General features: G+C 39.0%; 1 protein-coding gene across 2 annotated transcripts in view; it reads left to right on the top strand.

Annotated features, from left to right (window-relative positions):
* Positions 1-21,999, top strand: part of thoc7 (THO complex 7) — a 30,817-nt gene that overhangs the window by 3,633 nt on the left and 5,185 nt on the right. For both annotated transcript variants that reach the window (XM_072582467.1, XM_072582468.1), the window contains exons 3-7: positions 3,805-3,932; positions 5,624-5,710; positions 19,642-19,699; positions 20,047-20,113; positions 20,204-20,273. In XM_072582467.1, the coding sequence (XP_072438568.1) occupies positions 3,805-3,932; positions 5,624-5,710; positions 19,642-19,699; positions 20,047-20,113; positions 20,204-20,273 (410 nt within the window). The remainder of the gene's footprint in view (positions 1-3,804; positions 3,933-5,623; positions 5,711-19,641; positions 19,700-20,046; positions 20,114-20,203; positions 20,274-21,999) is intronic.

Raw genomic sequence — 21,999 nt, 5'->3', positions numbered from 1 at the left:
TAATTTTCAGTATTGAATCAGATGATATTCCCTCCCATCCGTGCATTAAACTGTCTATCTGCCTTTATGATCATTATGAACCTATTGTGCTGGGTGACAAATTCTTCATATGTTAACACTTCCTGACTGTAGACTAGCTAATAATATCCAGTGTTTCTTTGAGCTGTCTGATTTTATGAAGGGCTTGTCTGTGCATCCAAACAACAAAGGAAAGAAACGAATCAGCTGGTGCATGTCTATACTATTGTTGTTTAAAGGCAAAGTTGCCATAGTCCTACCAGAACTGTAGGACTGCTGTCTTTAGAGAGAAATGACTGGTGGTCATTTAAACTGAGTGTCCCCACACTGCAGGTGAGGGGAAAGGTTGAGAAGGAAGGACCTTCATTGTAACCTCAGTTGGTATGGGAATTAAACCTGCGTTGTGGGCCTGTGTCTAATAGTGTGGCACAACTACTTGTGTGTTCTGACATAGATAAGTTGACTGTATAATTTCCTGGAAAAGGCAAGAAAAAAGTTATAGACCAATGAAGGGAAAAAAAACGGATGGGGTATTTTTCTGATGCCTAAAGTCCATCAAAGGAGTTCTTTAAAAAAAAACCCAGCAGGTAGTGGGGAACTGCTCCCCAATACCCACAGCTCTTCCTTAAATGTTTGCAATGAATGTGCAACTTGTTATATCAATCACTGACAAATGAGCATCTTGTCATGTTGGATGTTTATTTTGTTGATGCACAAGTTCCCTGATTCTCCCCAATATTCTTAAGTTAAGTAGACTATCCAGGAACAGAAGCAGCAAGTGCTTGAAATACTTAGCGAGTGAGAGAGAAACAGAGTTAACATTTTAGATTGGTGCTCTATCTTCAGAACTGGTAAATATTAGCAATGTAGTTGGTTATTTTTACAGAGGTAGGGAGGGGAGCAAAAGAACCCAAGGGAAGGTTAGTGGTCGACCAAAAAGATTGACAAAAGAGGTGATGTAAGTGAATGCCCGCATTCATGTGCCTATTGATTCAACAAAGAAAGAAATTGCAAATTACTAAAGGTCAAAGATTTCAGAAATAATTTGCATGAATTAGAGTGTCCAATAGGTCAGCCTCTACTTGAGGTTTTCTCAGCTGGTTGTGCACACATGTTCCTTCCACCGGAAGTCAAGCAGTTAATTTACAGAAAAAGATGTAAGCTGGGACTTGGTTTACCTTGCAGATAAAGACAGTTTTTTTCCTGAAATCAGCCTTTTGAGAGATGTTGAGATCAGAGGCAGGTGCTAGCTAAGCCTGGAATTACTATACCTTTACAAGCAAAAGTCACAGCTGGATGATTGGTGGTTCAAACAAACTGATATTTTCAGTCACAGTACTGGGCTTTTGGTTGAGACACTCGGCTAATGAGCTGGATTTGATGTTCCCTTGTCAGAACCCATTGTTTTTTTTGTCGAACCAAGTCAAGCAATATTGGGTTTCAGTTGTCTGTTGTGTAGAGCTAGACATCTTAACTTCCAGACCTTTGTGTTAGCCTGCCTGGAATGTTCATGCACAAGGAGCGTCACATTCCAGGAGGTGATGAATTTGTTTTTGTCCTGGTAATTGTTGGAAATTTCTGGAAGGAGCCAATTTGCTCAATCTTTGTTTGTTAGTAGCCGTTTTAAAACCTGACATGAGGCCATTATAAAATAAGACTTTTTTTAAAATAAAGGATCTCTCTCACTTCCTACCCCTTGTGCATTGCACAATGCTTATCCACTGATTTAAAATTACCAAGTGATTTTATTACATTTGTTAGATGTGATTTCCTTTTGTTTGTGCGTGGATTTATTGACTTGCTTCACTAAACTCCTGAATTCTCTGTAGATTTTAATCTTTACTTATCCAGTAGCAATTTTAAGGATGATCATTCTAAACTTTTTTATTAATTAAGATTATTTTTGTCTTAACATCCTTTTTTGAAATGAGGTTTGCAATAATTTTTCTATCTCATTTTGCTACTACTGTAAATTCTCCTAGTACAGGTCAAGGTATTGTACTGAAACTTGTTTTAAACATTTATGTGCTTCACCTGGAACAGATCATTAAGAATAATCTTGAAACATTAAACACAACATTAGTCATTGCTACTTGACCACGTTGTTAACAAACACTGAACAGAAATGTGTATTTCATGAACTTAGATATGAAACATATCAATTTTATGAACATATGAATTAGGAACAGGGATAGGCCAGTTGTCCTATTGAAATGCTCTGCCATTTAATAAGGTCACGACTGGTCTGATTGTGGCCTCAACTATTTTCCCATCTATGCCTATACCTTTAGATTCCTTAGTTGTTTAAAAATACAAACATTAATAATCCTGCTTCCACTGCTGTCTTGGCAAGAGAATATCACAGACGCATGAACTTCTGAGAGAGGAAAAAAAGTTTTCCTTGTCTGTCTTAAATAGGAGAACCCTCGTTTTTCAATTATGTCTCTTAATTCCAGTGTTCTCCCAGATGGAGAAACATCCCTTTAGTATTCACCCTGTTAAACGCTCTCTCTATCTAATTATATAATTTTTTCAAACTACTTAAAAGCCCAATCTGTCCAACCTTGCCTTGGAAGTAGCTGCCTCATCCTAGAAATCAGTTGAGTGAATCTTCTTTTAATTTATTATGCAGTTATGTTTTTCCTTAAATAAGTAGACCAAAACTGTATACAGTTCTCTAGATGGGGTCTCAGCAATTACCTATACAACTGTAGCACAGAATCCCTGTTTTCTAAAATTCTATCCCCTGTGCAGTAAACAGCGTTATTATTGGGAGATAGTTGTGGAATTAGTATTGATTTTGGTTGGGGGGCTGTGAAAAATAAATGTAATTGTAACCTTTTATACTTGGCTATAGTTTTGATGTTTATTTGTTTTGCTACTTTTCTCTTTTGAACTATTTTCTGCTGGCTCCTTGACTTGACATATCCTTTAATGTCTTGCTCAAGTGGGCACCATTATAGCCTCCAACTAATTTTGTACTGATCAAGCCTCCGGTTTCTGTTGGTTCAGCTATTCATAAAATAACCATACTGTGAAATAAAAAGCTTAGCTTTGGGTTTTGACCTCCTATTTGAAGTGAAATATAAAATTGTGCTTCTGGAATTTCCAGTGACAGTCATAATCTGCGACTCATGTCAGCACTTTGTTCAGTGGCTATTCTTATGGACCAGGCCAGACCTCTCAACACATTTCAATAAAGTAGCCTGGACCCTAACTTTGCTAGTTATTTTAAGCAGGAATAAAGTGGATAGTCCAGGAGTGATGCAGCTGGCCCAACCACTTAGTTTTAAACAAAACAGAATTTATTGCAAGATTACCAAATGAAACACAAACAAAAGAGAACGAAAAAGCATAACTTAACCTATCCAAAAACCCAACAGATTATCCCAACTTAATGATGCTGTTCCAATACTTACTACAAGCCCCATAAACACCCCTTTGCAGAAATAAGGGAAAATCTAGCAGGAGAGATGTCAGAGAGGAAGGATCAGCATTGACCTTCTTTTGGTCCAGCAGCTTCACAACTGACTGCTTGCTAAATACCAAACCAAAACAAAGACAAAAGCTGAACTAGGAGAACTGGCCACTCCCCTTTCATTGTGCAAGTTTTTTTAAGTTAAAAGCTTCTTCAATTAGATCAATCGCAGATATTTCGTAACCTGCGTCTTTACGACCTCCTGAAAGAAAAACAAGGACAATAAAGGCTTGTTAAAGGAGCAGCACATCTCACTAGGTAGGATGAAAATTAACTGTTGTGTTTTCATACGTTATACTATTTTCTAGGTATAGCCAACACCAGCGCATGCTTGGTACCTTGGGGCAGTGTGAATTCTCTATGGGAAAAACTTTGCTTGTGTATGATATGAATCTGCGGGAAATGCTGAATTATGAGAAAATATCAAAAGACATAGGTAAGAAAAATCTTAATAGTGGTACTGTGAAATTGGTATGTTTGTAATGGTAAACAAGTGGCAGTGATTAGTTTTTTTTATAGGATGACTGTTCAGAAATGAATGTTGTACTTTTGATCTGCCTGTATGTTTACTGTGTAATACAAACATCATTTGCTTACATCAAGATTAACTTGGAAGGTAATGAACCTTTCAGGACTATTGGATGTCTTATTTCTGCAGTGCTCTACTACATAATTTTTAAAGTTAGACAAAACTAGATCAAAGTTCAAAGAACGAACCAGAATTATCATACTTGAGAAGGTTAGAGGGTGAAGGTCATCTTATTGAAATTTAATAAGAGGATGTAGTTTAAGTTTGAGGCATTGAGGGAGTAGGAGCCAATGTAGTTCAGGAGAAGTAGAAGGATGATGGGTATTGAAGTTTGCTGCAGAATTAAATAGTGGCACAAGAGCTTTGAATGTGTTTATTACTGGAATGGAAGATTGGTGTGGAAAGTATTCCCTTTGAAATGACAAAGAAACAAATGAGAGTTTTAGCAGCAGCTAGGCTGAAACAGGATCAGAGTTGATGGAAAAATGAACAGTCGTTAAAACAGTGAGGATATAAGCTTAGAAGCTTGGCTCAACGGTCAACATGGTGAAATGGCTGAAAAATGTATGGTTCAGTTTGAGGCAATGGTCAGGGAAGGAGATGAAATCATTGTGCCAGGCATTGGAAACAATGACTTTGTTATTGCTACTATGTAACTGAGGGAAAAAGCAGCTGATCCAAGGTGAAATGTTAGGTACTTGTGGATTTCTTGTGTGTGTGTGTGTGAAAGCTGATTTCATGTTTAGATAATGCCATCATAGGTAAATAAAAATGAATATGTAAAAGTTATTCTTGAGGTGACATAATGATGGGAGAGGAAGAGAGGCCACTGGCAAAAATGTTCCAGTTATAATTGGATAGGTAATAAAAGAGTAGCCCATCAATCACAGGAGTGGCATTTGGTGAAGATGGTGTGTCTGACCATGTAATAAGCTACAGAGACATTACAGGAGCATAATGCACCATGTTCATACTCGCATAAAGCAGTTTGAGTCTTTGGTTAGCATCATTTGAATTCTGCAGAAGAATTTGAATGATGTATTTGAATGTGGAACATAGGGTTTTAGTGAAAACAGCTATCTTATTGTAACTCTCAAAGATCTTAGAGATGCTGGCCATAGTAAATTGTGCAGAAGATTGCGAATAGCCCTTGAAATGTATCCAGTACAATCTATCGCATTTTGGTGTGGAGAGCTGAAAGTATTATGGAGGGCAGGTGAAGGAAGAAAGACAAAATTTTATTTAATGGTTAGTTTGGTCTTTTGAAAGTTTATGTTGGAACTTTAGGGTACTTGGCCATAATTGCAGTCATCAATGCTGACCATTATTATTGTACTGTTAAAACATTTTTCTTGAATATTTTAGCATGCATGCTTCCACATTTGAATTGTTAGTGAAAGCTCAAACCTGTGCCAAATACTTCTAAAGAAGTACCTTACTAACAAATACGGTGTGTCAGTACATTAGAATTAGAGTATCCATTTACTTTTTACTACAGTCTTGGAACATTTCTGATGAGAACCTTTGGAATGCAAGAGAACTTATGAAAATGAATTCTATTTTATGTTCGTGTTTATGAAAAAAATTGTTATTTTCAGAAAGTAACATTGCAGCTGCACATGACAAGATCTCAGAATGCAAAAAACAGATTCTACAAGCAAAACGAATTCGGAAAAATCGCCAAGGTAATATTTGTGCAATTTTTGTTTGTCTACAATTCAAATAATTTGTCTTCTTGAACTAAGAAGTTTGATCCAAGAAATCAGCACAGGCACCAGGAAAATCTATATTAAGATTTCTGTTTAGAGTTGAAGGAATATAGAAGCAGGAGCAGGCCATTCAACCATCCCACCCCCTTTTTAAAAGAATGTGCTATTCCCATGGCCCTTAATGTCATTTGTAACTAGAAATGTATCAATCTTTGTCAGTCATAGGATCTGCTTGTGCTGTATGACTATGGTCCAACCAGTCTCTGCTGACCATAATCCCAAACTAAACTGGTCCCACCAGTATGTGCTTGGCCCATATCCCTCCAAACATTTCTTATTCATGTATTTTGAATGTTGTAATTGTATCCACATCCGCCACTCCCTCTGAAAGTTCATTCCATACATGAACCTTTCTCTACATAAGAAAATTGCCCCTCATGTCATTTTAAAATCTTTCTGCTTTCTCTTTTAAAAAAAAATGCTCCTAGTCTTGAAATCCCAGACTCTAAGGAAAAGACACCAGCCTATTCATCTTATCTATACCTCTCATTATTTTCTAAACATCTGTAAGGTCATCCCTCAACTCTCTACACACCAGTGGGAAATTTCCAGCCTCTCTTTATAACTCAAACCCTCCGTTTCTGGCAATATCCTGGTAATTCTCTTTTGAACTCTCTCTAGCTTAGTATCCTTCCTATAACAGTCAGACCAGAACGGGGGACAGTACTCTAGAAGAAGCTTCTTCAACACCCTGTACAACCTCAATGTAATGAGATTACAACTCCCAACTCCTATATTCAAAAGATCTGAGCAATGAAGACAAACATGCCAAACACCTTAACTACCCTATCTTTGTGATTCAAGCTTCAAAGAGTTATGTACTGAACCCCTTGGTCTCTCTGTTCTACAATGCTACCCAAGGCTCTACTTTTAATTGTATAAGTCTTGTCTTGAACTTATTCAAAAACTGATCTTCCTCAGCTCTTTGGGATGGAGCATTCCAAAGATTTACCATCCTCTGAATGAAAAGGTTTCTTGCCATCTGAGAGATTGGTTCTAGATCTCTCATCCAATGGAAATATCCTTTATCTCTACCCCTTTGAGGATTTTATTAATTTTTTATGAAGTTGCTTCTCATTTATCTAAACTGTAGAGAATACAGGCTCATTTGCTTTCATGTTTCTCAAAGGACAGTTCCACCATCCCAGGAATCAGTCCAGTGAGTTTTTGCTATACTCCTTCTATGGCAAGTATATCCTTCCTTAGATTGGGGACCAGACTGCGCATGATGCTGGATCTTAAACAGCTTGTACCATATTTGATTCCTCAAAATATTGCTCCAGAAAATTATCTGGATTGTGTTCTAGGATTTCTTTCTACACAAGCTTAGTATTTATTAGATTTACCCAATCTATTTGAAGATTTAAGTCAGCCATGATTACTGTATTCAATTTGCTATCATGCACCTTTTAATTTCTTGATTTGTACAATTCTCTACATTACCACTTACTGTTATTTGTCTTTAAATTATTTCTCCAATATTTGCAGCCCCTTGGCTGTTCCTTAGCTCCATCTAAACAACCTCCTCTTCCTCTTTTAGTAATACAGTTACCTTATTCCTTATTACCAGCACTGCTCCACCTTTTTCTTGTCGTTCTCTCCCAAATGTTGACTATCCTTTGATATTCATTTCCCAGTCAGGCTTGCCCTACAGCAGTGTGTTATAATGGTAATTAAATCATGCCATTTGCTTTTATGACCAGTATTGCTTCACCTATCATATTGCAAATGCTATGCACATTCGGAAACAGGTGCTTTAAGTTCTGCCTTAACCATATTCTGTAATTTGACCCTGATTGATTCTAGGAGTTACTTTCCTGCTGCTCTCCACTTCAATTACAGCTTTATTTTATACCTGAATTCTCTGAGGTTCCCACCCCAGTAAGTGGTAATGGAGTATAAACTCTTCCCAATAGCACTAGAAAATTTCTCCGCATATTTTAGTCCAGGTCCTGCTAAGGTGTGTTCCATCCTCTGTATAGTGTTCTCACTTGACCCAGAATTGATCCCAATGCAGCAAAATCTAAAGCCCTCATCCCATGCCATCTTTTTCAGCCATTTGTACATTTGTTCAAATGTCCTATTTTTCCACTCATTAAAACATGATGTACAATCCTGAGATTACTGCCTTAACGGTACTGATTTCGATCTTTTGCCTAATGCCCTACATTCTAATTCCAGGATTTCATCCCTTTTTCTATGTATGGTGTTTGTGGCAATGTGAGAACTGGGATCTCTGGTACTTCACCCTCCTGCAGTCATCAATGACCTGGTATCAGACAGCATACCATCCTGGAGCCAGGTCTGTGGCCCCAGAAACTCCTGTGTGTTCCCCTAACTCCTGATAAGTCTGTCACTGTTGCCCTTCCAAGTTTCTCTCCACCCTCAGCCACCAGTACCTGTGTAGTTGAGTAACTTGCAGTGCTACAAGCTTGTTTCTCGCTCCATCTCCTGACGAATGGTCATTCTCATCAGTATTCAAGATGAATACACTTCCTGCTTGGTCTTTCTAGACTGCCGAGCAGTCATCCATTCTCTTTCTAGCTGCTTGGTCTTATTCTGTGATGTGACTACATTATAGTGAGTCCATACTTACTGGAAAAATATTTACAAGTTAATAATATGCAAGATACTAATGTGCAAATTGGCCACCAAATTCACGAAGTTACACCTCACTGGGGTAGTGTGGCTAGAAATAAAGCCACGCTGTTCCTGGAGCTGTCGCAAAAGTTGGATTTTAAAAAGTATGCAGAATTCTGCATTTTACTTGTCTTTAAGACTGGCATTGACATAAAGCACGAGCCAGGTTTCAATATTTATAACAAATGAACAGATTCCAACTACAGGTAAACAATGATGAACTGCCAACATTTATCTTGACTAGTTAATACCCTAAACCCCCTTATAAGCTCCCCTTCTAGGCACACACTCACTCTAGGTTGGACACTGAACAAGATAATCGTTGGGCTTTTCAGTTTTAATGGCATCACTGACACAATTTAATTTTTAAATAGGTTTCCTCTGTGTCATGCACATTGTGCTTAGTTTAATTCAATTTAGTTGCAATAGGGCCAATTAATTCAGTTGCCTAGAGAATGTTGTTTAATAACACCGATGACAGGTTCAGGTTCTGTACCAGCTGTCATTTTACATCCTTCATTGTCACATCAGACAATATCATGCCAAGACAGTTAAGAATCCATTGCCAACCATAAGTAACTAACTTCAGACAATTGAGATGCCACATAGACTTGGCAATGGAATAGGCCACTCAGCCCCCACAAACCTGCTCCAGAATTTAGTAATATCACGGCTGATCTGAGTACCTCATATTTCTGCTGACACCTGATAACTTTTCACCCCTTTTTTTTAAATCAAGAATCTATCTACATCTGTCTTACCAATTTTCAAAGATTATGCTTCTGCTACCTATATTTTTATTTGCTCATAGGATACTGATGTCACTGTCAATGTGCCAGCATTTATTGCCTGCCCCTAATTGCACTTGGTAGTGAGCTACCCTTAAACTGTTGTTCTTGGGGTGTAGAGACATCCACCTTGGTGTGAGGAAGGAAGTTGCAGGATTTTGACCCAATGACAGTGAAGAAAAAGTGATATCGTTTGAAATCATGATTGAGGTGTTTTGCGGGAGGTTAGGGGGTGGGGGAGAGATTGGAGACTTGCAGGCAATGATATTTGAATGCATCTGCTACTCTTGTTCTTCTGTGAGATAGAGGCCATGCGTTTGGAAGGTGCTATTGAAGAAATCTTGGTGAGTTACTGCAGTGCATCTCTGGATGGTAGGCAATGTGCATTGGAGGTGAAAGGGGGTGAAACTTGAAGATAATGGATGAGGTGTCAATCAAGTGTACTATTTTGTTTTGATTACTGTCAATGTCTTGAATGCTGTCAAGTCATTTGAGTACAATTGGGGTTGCATTCATTCAAGCAAGTTTGCTGCCTGAACTGCTGTGCTTTTCCAGCACCACTCTAATCTAGAATCTGGTTTCCAGCATCTGCAGTCTTTGTTTTTACCACTGCAACCTTGCAATCCTGACTAGTCTTAGAACATAGAACAATACAGCACAGAACAGGCCCTTCAGCCCACGATGTTGTGCCGAACATTTGTCCTAGCTTAAGCACCCATCCATGTACCTATCCAATTGCCGCTTAAAGGTCGCCAATGATTCTGACTCTGCCACTCCCACAGGCAGAGCATTCCATGCCCCCACCACTCTGGGTAAAGAACCTACCCCTGACATCTCGCCCTATACCTTCCACCCTTCACCTTAAATTTATGTCCCTTTGTAACACTCTGTTGTACCCGGGGAAAAAATTTCTGACTGTCTACTCTATCTATTCCTCTGATCATCTTATAAACCTCTATCAAGTCACCCCTCATCCTTCGCCGTTCCAATGAGAAAAGGCCGAGCACTCTCAACCTATCCTCGTACGACCTATTCTCCATTCCAGGCAACATCCTGGTAAATCTCCTCTGCACCTTCTCCAAAGCTTCCACATCTTTCCTAAAGTGAGGCGACCAGAACTGCACACAGTACTCCAAATGTGGCCTTACCAAGGTCCTGTACAGCTGCAACATCACTTCACGTCTCTTGAATTCAATCCCTCTGCTAGTGAACGCTAATACACCATAGGCTTTCTTACAAGCTCTATCCACCTGAGTGGCAACTTTCAACGATCTATGAACATAGACCCCAAGATCCCTCTGCTACTCCACCTTACTAAGAACCCTACCATTAACCCTGTATACCGCATTCTTATTTGTTCTTCCAAAATGGACAACCTCACACTTGACAGGGTTGAACTCCATCTGCCACTCCTCAGCCCAGCTCTGCATTATATCTAAGTTCCTTTGCAGCCGACAACATCGTTTCGATGGATGGGCACTGGGGAGATAGGTGAATTACTCAAAGCAGAAAGCTTAGTCTCTGATTTGCTCTTGTAGCCACAATAGTCATGTGGTTGGTCCAGTTCAATTTCTGATCAATGGAAATCTCAAGAGTGTTGCTTAGTGTGGGGTTCAGCAATTGTAATGCCATTGAATGTTCAGGGACAAAGTGTCAATATCACTTTCGTTGGAAATGGCCATTGCCTGGCACTTGTGTGATGCAAATGTTAATGTCATTTATCAATCCAAGCTTGGATGTTGGGTACACCTTGCTGCATGTGGACACGAACTGTTTCGTTATCTGTGATGTTGCAAATTGGGGAGATGATGACCTGTTGGTATTATTGTTGGACTACTAATCCAGAGTCCCAGGTAATATTCTCCAGACCCTGGGTTCAAATTCCACCATGACAGATTATAAGAGTTTGAATTCAGTAAAATATCTGAAGATACGTCGATGACCATGATTCTTTTGTTTATTGTCGGAAAAGCCCATCTAGTTCATTAATGTCCTTGAGGGAAGGAAATCAGTTGTCCTTACCTGATCTGGCCTACATGTGGGTAATTGTAAGTGGGCATTAAATACAGCATAGCTAGCAAATCCATTCCCTGTGCATGGATATATTTAAAAAATGATGGTGAACATTATGCAACAATAAGCAAGCATCTCCCCTTCTGACCTTTATGATAGAGGATGGTAGTCTTGGAACATGGTGGATCTAGCATACAACTTTGAATGTCTGCAATGACAACCTGTGCTGAGATGATTGGCCTTCCAACAACTACAACTGTCTTCCCTTGTGCTATTTTTCTCCTTGATTCTCATTGACTCCAGTTTTACCAGGGTACCAACTTGGTCAAATGCTATCTTAGTGTCAAGAACAGTCATTCTTTACTCTTCTGGAGTTCAGCTCTTTTGTTCATGTTTGGACCAAGCCTAAAATGAGGTCAGGAGCTGAGGTGGCCTTAGCCAAATTTAAATTGAATGTCAATGTGCAAGTTACTTCTTGGTAGAGCCACTTAGTAGAGCTGTTGTCAACCCTTTCCATTTTTTCGCTGATGATCAAGTATACTGATTAGGGTGGGAAATGGCAAAGTCTAATTATCCTGCTTTTTGTGCATTGGGCATGACTGCAATTTTCCATATTGTTGGATAGATGGTAGTGTTGTATTGGGAAAAAAAAACCTGGCGAAGGGTCAGCTAGTTGTGTTCACTGGTCACTCAACTTGATATTGTCATGGACATTGGTGAAGACAAGATAAAGTAGCTTTTCCCCTTTTGCTGATTCTCTCACCAACTTCTGCAGTCCCAGTTTGGTAACTATGTCCTTTCGGTCAGCTCAGTCAGCAGCGGTGCTACCAAGCTGCTCTTCATTTTGGACGTTGAGGCTCCCCCTCCTAGAATATGTTTTGTGCCTTTGCCACCTTCAGACCTTCCTGCAAATGGTATTCAACACGGAGAAAGAAATGAGGTTTTTGTGGTACTGAGTTCAAAATACTCTAAAGCTTTAGTGAGAAACCATTTCTCCTTAGCTGTGTCTTAAATAGATGATCCCTTATTTAAATGTTAACTCCTTGTTCTCAATTTTTGACATGGTTCATGTACACTTTAAATAAGATGACTAGTACTGTACACCGTATTCCAGGTTGGTCTCCCCAATTCCCTAAACTAAAGCATAACCTAGCAAGTTTTGAGAAAATTTGTAGCTCAGGTTGAGGTTCTGGATGTAGGTTTAGTCGCTAAGCTGGAAGGTTCGTTTTTAGACGTTCTGTCACTGTACTAGGTAACATCATCAGTGAGCCTCCACATGAAGCACTCGTGGCCTGACCCACCTTCTCTTTGTGTTTAGGTTTCCTTGGGTTGGTGATGTCGTCATGGTAGTCCACAAACTCACCAACACACTAAAACAGCAGCTAATGAACTTAAAAGACTCTATACAGACAAAAAAACAAAACTAATATCATTTATAAAATACCTTGCAAGAACTATAACAAGCACCATATTGGACAAACAGGCAGAAAACAAGTCACCAGGATATATGAACAGCAACTAGCCACAAAAAGACATGACCCACTCTCACTAGTATCCTTACATACAGATGAGTAAGGAAACCACTTCAACTGCGACAACACATCCATCCTGTGACAAGCCAAACAGAGTCATGAGGAAAATCAGGAGGGCAAAAAGGGGATATGAGATAACTTTGGCAAATAGAATTAAGGGGAATCCAAAAGGTTTTTACAAATACATTAAGGACAAAAGTGTAACTAGGGATAGAATAGGGCCCCTCAAAGATCAGCAAGGTAGCCTTTGTGTGGAGCTGCAGAAAATGGGGGAGATACTAAACTAGTATTTTGCATCAGTGAGAAAAGGACATGGAAGATGTGGAATGTAGGAAATAGATAGTGACATCTTGAAAAATGTCCATATTACAGAGGAGGAAGTGCTGGATGTCTTGAAAAGCATAAAAGTGGATAAATTCCCAGGACCTGATCAGGTGTACCCTCAAACTCTGTGGGAAGCTAGGGAAGAGATTGCTGGGCCTCTTGCTGAGATATTTGTATCCTTGATAGTCACAGGTGAGGAGCCAGAAGACTGGAGGTTGGCTAACATGGTGCCAGTGTTTTAAGGGTGGTAAGGACAAGTCAAAGAACTATAGACCAGTGCCTGACGTCGGTGGTGGGCATGTTATTGGAGGGAATCCTGAGGGACAGGATGTTCATGTATTTGGAAAGGAAAGGACTGATTAAGGATAGTCAACATGGCTTTGTGTGTGGGAAATCATGTTTCACGAACTTGATTGAGTTTTTTGAAGAAGTAACAAAGAGGATTGATGAGGGCAGAGCATAGATGTGATCTATATGGACTTCAGTAAGGCGTTCGACAAGGTTCCCCATTGGATACTGGTGAGCAAGGTTAAGTCTCACGGGATACAGGGAGAACCAGCCATTTAGATACAGAACTGGCTCAAAGATGGAAGACGGGGTGGGTGGTGGAGGGTTGTTTTTCAGACTGGAGGTCTGTGACCAGTGGAGTGCCACAAGGATCAGTGCTGGGTCCTCTACTTTTTCTCATTTACATAAATGATTTGGATGTGAATGTAAGAGGTACAGTTCGTAAGTTTGCAGATGACACTAAAATTGGAGGTGTAATGGACAGCGAAGAAGATTACCTCAGTTTCCAACAGTATCTTCACCAAATGGCCAATGGGCTGAGAAGTGGCAGATGGAGTTTAATTCAGATACATGCGAGGTGCTGCATTTTGAGAAAGCAAATCTTAGCAGGACTTATACACTTAATTGTAAGGTCCTAGGGAGTGTTGCTGAACAAAGAGACCTTGGAGTGCAGGTTCATAGCTCCTTGAAAGTGGAGTCGCAGGTAGATAGAATAGTGAAGAAGGCATTTGGTATGCTTTCCTTTGTTGGTCAGAGTATTGAGTACAGGAGTTGGGAAGTCATGTTGCGGCTGTAGAGGACATTGATTAGGCCACTGTTGAAATATTGTGTGCAATTCTGATCTCCTTCCTATCGGAAAGATGTTGTGAAACTTGAAAGGGTTCAGAAAAGATTTACAAGGCTGTCGTCAGGGTTGGAGGATTTGAGCTACAGGGAGAGGTTGAATAGGCTGGGGCTGTTTTCCCTGGAGCGTCGGAGGCTGAGAGGTGACCTTGTAGAGGTTTACAAAATTGAGAGGCATGGATAGGATAAATAGACAAAGCCTTTTCCCTGGAGTGGGGGAGCCCAGAACTAGAAGGCATAGGTTTAGGGTGAGGGGGGGGAAGAAATGAGAGACCTAAGAGGCAACTTTTTTCACGCAAAGGGTGGTATGTATATGGAATGAGCCGCCAGAGGAAGTGGTGGAGGGTGGTGCAATTGCAACATTTAAAAGGCATTTGGATGGGTATATGAATAGGAAGGGTTTGGAGGGATATGGGTCGGTGCTGGCAGATGTGATTAGATTGGGTTGGGATATCTGGTTGACATGGACGGGTTGAACCGAAGGGTCTGTTTCCATGCTGTACAACTCTGACTCTGACTCTAAGCATGGCATTCGAACTGGAACTCTATCAACAAACACATTGACTTTGATCCCATTTACCACCCACGGAGAAAAAATGAACAGGTGACGAAATGACTGAAATGAACTTTCCAGCTCAACGAACAACCTACATCCATAAAGCATAACCTTTTTATATTCATTCCCCAAACTGTAACATTCTACTTTTTTTTTCAGAGAGGAACTCTCTTTCTGCAAAGGCAGAGGTTTGAATGTTTTTTAAGGTAGAAATTGATTAATTCTTGATAAGAAAATTGGTGTAACATTATTAGGGTTAGGCAGGAATGTCACTTTAACCCAGCATTTGCCATGACTAACCCACCTGGCCTACAAATCCCTGGATATGATAGGCAAATTAGCATGGCTCATCCTCCTAACCTGCATAACTTTGGACTATGGTAGGAAACCTATGCAGAAACGGAGGGAATGTGCAAACTTCATACAGACAGTCACCTGAGACTGGAATCAAACCTGGGTCCCTGGTGTTGAGGGAGCAGTGCTAACCACTGAGCCACCATGCTGCTACACTCTGGCCACAACTTGTTCATGGAATAAATGTGCTGATTTCATGCTGAAGAAGATCAGTTTGAATCACAAAGATTAAACCACCTCTTCTTTCTCCCCCACCCCAGCCTTACATAAGGATATTTTTTGGGAAAGTGAATCTTCTTAGAATAGTCAGCTTTATTATTTTCCTTTCTTGCATACTACATGTAATACTTGTGTGGTGACATGGTATATATTTCATTATTGCACTTAACATCTTAGTCATTAACATCTTAGCAGGGCATCAGGATAAATCACGTAGCTCTATGACTGCACAAAGCATGTGTGGTGGTAGCTGATTTAAGTAACTATACATTCAAGTCAATATTTATGATTTATAGCACCCACAATTTTCCTGGCATTAATATCACAGAAAATTTTGTCTGCTTGAAATTATACATGAAGATCCTCTGCTTTTTAATGTACTTCACTTCTGTCAAATGAGCGAGGAATATTATGTTAAAAATGTACTCAATTATGAAGTAAAAACACAGCATCAGATGTTGCAATGGCTGCACTGTTATCCCTGAATCAAAAGTTGTTGCTTCAAACCTCATTCCAGATATGAGTATATAATCCAGGCTGTTACTTCGATGGACTACTCTGCAAAGTTCATGTTTTGTGCTTTTTAGTACCTTGGGTGGATGTAAAATATACAATTGCACTTCCATGTCCTTGCCGTCATCTGTTGATGAGCCAATGTCTCAAGCAAACCAGATTAAAATTCATTTGGAGATGCCGGTGTTAGACTGGGATGTAACAAACTTTAAAAATCACAACACCAGGCTATAGTCCAACAGGCTTAATTGGAAGCACTAGCTTTCGGAGCGCTGCTCCTTAATCAGATAGTTGTGGAGGACAGAATTTATAACCAAAGTTTAGTGTGATGTAACTGAAATTATACTTTGAAAAATACCTTAATTGTTTGTTGAGTCTTTCATCTGTTCGAATACCATGATAGTTTCACTTCTTTCATGTGTAAATGACAACACCACAATTGGTGTTAGCCAGACAATATGTTGAAGGTGTTAGCCCCGTGTTCTCTGTGCCATAATGTTTAGACTGATTCTAATCTAAAAAGTGAGATAAGAGTCTTACGTGACTTCATGCAGTTTTTGAGCAAAGTACAATGTGACTCAGCAAGTACAAATTCACCCCACAAACATATATGTATATATGTGCATGTGGGTCTCTCACTCTCAGCCATTCCTATACACACACGGACACGCACGCAGACACTCATACACACCCTTACAGACACACACACTCCCCCACATGTATCCTCTCTCAGACTTAGACCACTCTACACTGACGCACACACACATACACTCTTACAGACACTCACAACCTCCCACCCCAGACACACACACTCACCCCCTCACAGACTTAAGACATTCTACACTCTCATATATACACACACACACACACACACACACACACACACACACACACACACACACACACACACACACACACACACACACACACACACACACACACACACACACACACTCTCTCTCTCAACCCCTCCAACCCAGACAGGCGCATGTACACACAAGCACTCATATGCATATATATTTTGTGGGGTGAATTTGTACTTGCAGCGTTACATTGTACTTTGCTCAAAAACTGCATGGATTCATATAAGACTCTGTTATCTCACAGACAGAGAACACTGGGCTAACACCTTGTCTGGCTAACACCAATTGTTGCAGTTAACCTGAGAATATAACTTTTAAAAAAAAATTAAACCTGTTGGACTATAACCTGGTATTGTGTGCTTTTTAACTTTGTACAGATTAAAACTAGTCATTTATCTCAATGTATTTTGTGAGGCTATGCGTTGTGTAAAATTTGCCCCTTATAACAAAATTATCACTCTTCAAAACTATGTATATGTTGCAAATTCCTTTGGGATTCAGTACAATTGTGAAGTTCATTCCATCTTTCTTTTATTTCTTAGTTAATAAGTAATATGTAAGCTATGGGCTGTCCTAAAACTTTCTTCCAGTTTTTATTTAGAAGGGTCAATATTACTACATAAGTAGGGAAATGCAAAATATTAAAGTAGCAAATGAGTAAAAATTTCAGAATCTTCTACCAGAAAACTGATATTTAAGCTACCATAAATTATTTTCTCCAGTAATGTAGCAATTTTAACTATCATCTGGATGTCAATTTGCTCCGTTGGTCAGAATGTGATGATGTGACACAGGTTCAATCTTCATACCAACTGCAGTAGTCCATGGAACTGTGCCTCCTTACTTTGTGTGATGCTTGTGGAGTGATGCCCTTCAACCCATGTAATCAATTGTCTGCCTCTAATAGAGAGAAATGCCTATTGCCAGTTCTGGATTAGGGCTAATTATAAGAGTTAACATCAAAATATTTTTTGATATATGCAAACAATCTGACTGGAATTTATTTCCTTAAAACTACATTGCAGTCAAAGTAAGAGCAACATAATTTTTAATCAGTTATTTTTATCATACAGAAAGGCACTAAATGTTGGCCTATAACATTACAATATTTTTGGAACATTTTATAACTATTTCAGTTTCTCGTATTGAGACATTTAAAACATTTGTAAAGTGGAAAAATTATAATCAAATTCTAACAGAAGTAGAATCTTTGTCATAAGGCTGGGAGCAATAGTTCAACTTCTGAACTTGTGGACATCTTTACTCTTTGCAAGCTTCTTAATTTTTACCACAATGAGAAGAACATACATTGATTATTATTCTCTCATGGCACAGTATTCATGTTAGTTTCTTCGTGTTAAGGAACATCTGCATTGAAGAATACAAGATCTTTTTCAAGTTTTAACATTCAGATGTCAATATTTAGCATGTTTTTACAAACTTCAATCAATGAAAATATCTCTCTGATTATGTTAGTAGCTTTAATATAAATGTGTTTAGTTTATGAACCTGAACTAGACTGAATAGGGAGTATAAATTCAGGTTCAATATCTATAAGGAATACACACTGTCTGTGTTCCTCATTTCAAATTGTTTAATCTACTTTTATTTGACTTGCATTAAACAAATTTATTTTCCCATCTTAATGTTCTGAATCACATTGTACTAAAAAAATGAAACCGAAGCTCAAGTCTCTATCTATTTCATTACATGCTAATAAATATTCTGAGTAAAATAAAAATAAATTGTTTGGACAAAGATCAGAAACTTAATCACCACGTCTAGTTATTCTAATTTTTTTTTCACACTACTGCAGCATATAATCTATAACCATAACTTGGACCTCCTGAAAACCCCAACCTTCAGTAAATCCCCAGTCAAGTTTATGGCTCATTTAAGGCAGAATTCTCTGAATAAAATAACCACACTACAGATGCCACATGCCATTAGATATCCATTGCTATTAACACATGGCAATTACTTAAAGTTGAATTGAAGCATCCAAGTAACCAGGCTACAACTTGAGAAGTTATTGTACAGACTCTGGGCTTTCCCTCACCTTCTGTTGCACTCTACGGCAGCCTCAAGATCTGTAACTTTGCAGTTTTTCTACACTTAGCACTGAGACCATGATGTACTGGCAGTCTTTACTATCTCCCTATTTACAGTTCTCCACTCATTCCACTCTTGTTCTCCACATAAATCCCTTTCTTGTTGCTCATCCAACATGAGGATCACTTCCTCTGATCGTCTTTAGATATATTCTTGCTTTCAATTTGGGATTTCCTGTCACCTGCACTTGTGTTGGTTCCTGTCTCACCTTTGGGTCTCGATTTTCTTTGGAGAGAATGCAGAGAAAGTTTATGAGGATGTTGTCTGGTATGGAAGGTGCTAGCTATGAAGAGAGGTTGAGTATGTTTTCATTAGAAAAAAGGAGATTGAGGGGGGACCTGATTGAAGTTTACAAAATCTTGAAGGGTATATTCAGGGTGAATAGAGATGAGCATTTTCCCAGAGTAAAGGATTCAATATTGAGTGGTCACACTTTCAAGGTAAGAGGTGAAAAGTTTAAGGGGGATACACGTGGCAAGTGGTGTGTGTCTGGAACGTGTTGCCAACAGAGGTGGTAGAGGCAGGCACGGTAGATTCATTTAAGATGCGTCTGGACAGATGCATGAGTAGGTGGGGAGTAGAGGGATACAGGTGCTTTGGAATTAGGTGACGGATTTAGTCAGTAGATTTGGATCGGCTCAGGCTTGGAGGGCCGAAGGACCTGTTCCTGGGCTGTAAATTTTCTTTGTTCTTTTGGTTCATTTACTGGGAACTAAATTACCGATAATTAGATATTTTTAACTCATTCATTTGTGTTGGTGAAGCAGCATTTTTATAGTTTTCTCCATGTTATTTTTCTTAGAGTATGATGCATTAGCAAAAGTGATACAACAGCATCCTGATAGACATGAAACCTTACAGTAAGTATGTAAGCAAGTAATTTACCATAAATTTTACTTTGTTTATTAAATATGACATAAATTCTGATACAATGGGTAAATGGGCAAGTATGCAGAGGCAATATTTGCACATATTAACCTTACTGTTTATGACTAATGCTGAATATTGATTGTTCTATCAGTTATCATTTGTCACATGGAAGATCCCATCCACTGTACCGAAGTCAATGATCAAAGAAACAGAGAAGGCAAATTCAGAAGAGAAAAGTTGAGAATAAATGACAGAATAAAATGCGCACTAAATGTCGGTAGAAAATGTAAAAATTATATTTGATCTTTGATAAATATTTTCTCTGATTAATTTCTAGGCAACTGGAAGCATTGGGTAAAGAATTAGAGCACCTTTCTCATATTAAGGAGAGTGTTGAAGATAAGGTAATATTCAACCCCGGGCAAATCTTTCCATTTTATTTTTTCAGGTTTCATTCAAATTAACACTTCTAACTGCAATTTTATTATTACTAGCTTGAATTAAGAAGAAAACAATTCCATGTTCTACTCAGTACTATACATGAACTACAACAAACACTGGAAAGTAAGTACTCACAGAAAAGAAAACTTTTACCATTTTCCCATATTTGCAAATAGCAGCTACAACGTGAAAGACTTTGACCAGCCAGCTTTGTTAATGTGGTGGGAAAGATGGAGAAGTCTGGAAAATTTTCAAATGATGTCCTTAACCCATATTGCAATCACAACACCTGAACAACTCCTATCAAAATGAACAGTTATACCAGATGGTGCTGGGTGTACTGAGCCATGCCGTCTTCTGTGGCACACAAATTAAGCTAGTTGATGGCTACATTAAGTATTTGTGTGTTAACCCAAAAGTTTAATTTTTGCTTTTATAGTATTCTAAGTTTTTAATTGTGCACTTATGCACATGTTAAAGCTCCACACTATTTTCAGTGTTATGCAAGGGAACTACTAATTCAAGATAATTGAATTCAGGAATAGAGGATCCTGAGTTAGATTAAGTATCCAAAATGATTAGGCTTGATTCATTGAGCATAGGTATAATGTACTAAATGCAGTAATCATGGAACTAATGGTGAAGGAGCAACCCTGGCCAAGTGCAAATCAGTGAAAATGCAATGCAAACATTATATGGTGTTTAACCAGTTTAGGTTCCATGCCATATTTTGAATGTATCATCAAGGCAAGTACATTGATGTGACACCTACAGGGAATGTTCTGCTAAAACATGCTTTGCATTACAAACTTGGAGCTGTCATTTGCACCTTTCAGTGAAGCCAATTTGTTCCATATGCAGTGTTGAGTATCTCATGAGAGTTGCCTTATGCTGCTGTGGACGCAGTACAGCTAGTTTCATAACATAACCAAGGATGTAATAATAATCCTCCCTCTTGATCTGAACTGGACATTTGTGAACCTTCCTGCTACATTATCTCTGGCAGAATGAATATTTACTCATTGAGGTGAGACTAAATATAAATCCATAGAAGGCCATAAGCGATAACAACAGAATTAGTCCATTTAGCCACTTGAGTGCTCTGCCGTTCGATTATATATGTTTCTCAACCCCATTCTCCTGCCTTCTACCTGTAACCTTTGTTCTTCTTACTAATCGAGAACCTATCTATCTCCAACTTAAATACACTCAGTGACTTGGCCTCCACAACCTTCTATGGTAATGAGTTTTACAGATTTGCCAGTACTTGGCTGAAGAAATTCCTCCCCTTCTCAGTTCTAAAGTGTTATCCCTTTACGCTGAGGCTGTGCCCTCATGACCTAGTTTCTCCTATAAGTGGAAACGTCATCTCCATGTTCACTCTGTCCAAGACTCAAAATTCTGAGTTTCAATGAGATCTCCCCCTTGTCCTTCTAAACTCCATTGAGTACAGAGCCCAGAGTCCTCAACTGCTCCTCATGTGGCAAACCTTTCAATTCCAGGTTCCTCCTTGTAAACCTGTTCTGAACTCCCTCCAATGCCAGCACACACTCCCTTAGATATTGGGCCCAAAACTGCTCACAATATTTAAAATGTGATCTGACTAGAGCCATATACAGCCCCAGCAGGATATCCCTGTGCTTGTTTTCCATGATTTTTATTTTGTGGCAAGGTCAACATATCAAATAGCAATTGTGATTTGGTTATAGATGAGAGTGCTCACACCGATTTCTCCATGCAGGATATTTTTGTTGTTATTCGTGAAAGAATACTATTTTAGAGAAAGGACCACTTCTTTGCACCATTCAATTAGATCATGGTTCACCACTTCCCTAATCTTCTATATACT

This window comes from Chiloscyllium punctatum, chromosome 12 (genome assembly GCF_047496795.1).
Source record: "Chiloscyllium punctatum isolate Juve2018m chromosome 12, sChiPun1.3, whole genome shotgun sequence".
Lineage (NCBI taxonomy): Eukaryota > Metazoa > Chordata > Chondrichthyes > Orectolobiformes > Hemiscylliidae > Chiloscyllium > Chiloscyllium punctatum.
The sequence above is the reverse complement of the archived record's forward strand: the minus strand, read 5'-3'. Positions and strand labels throughout refer to the sequence as shown.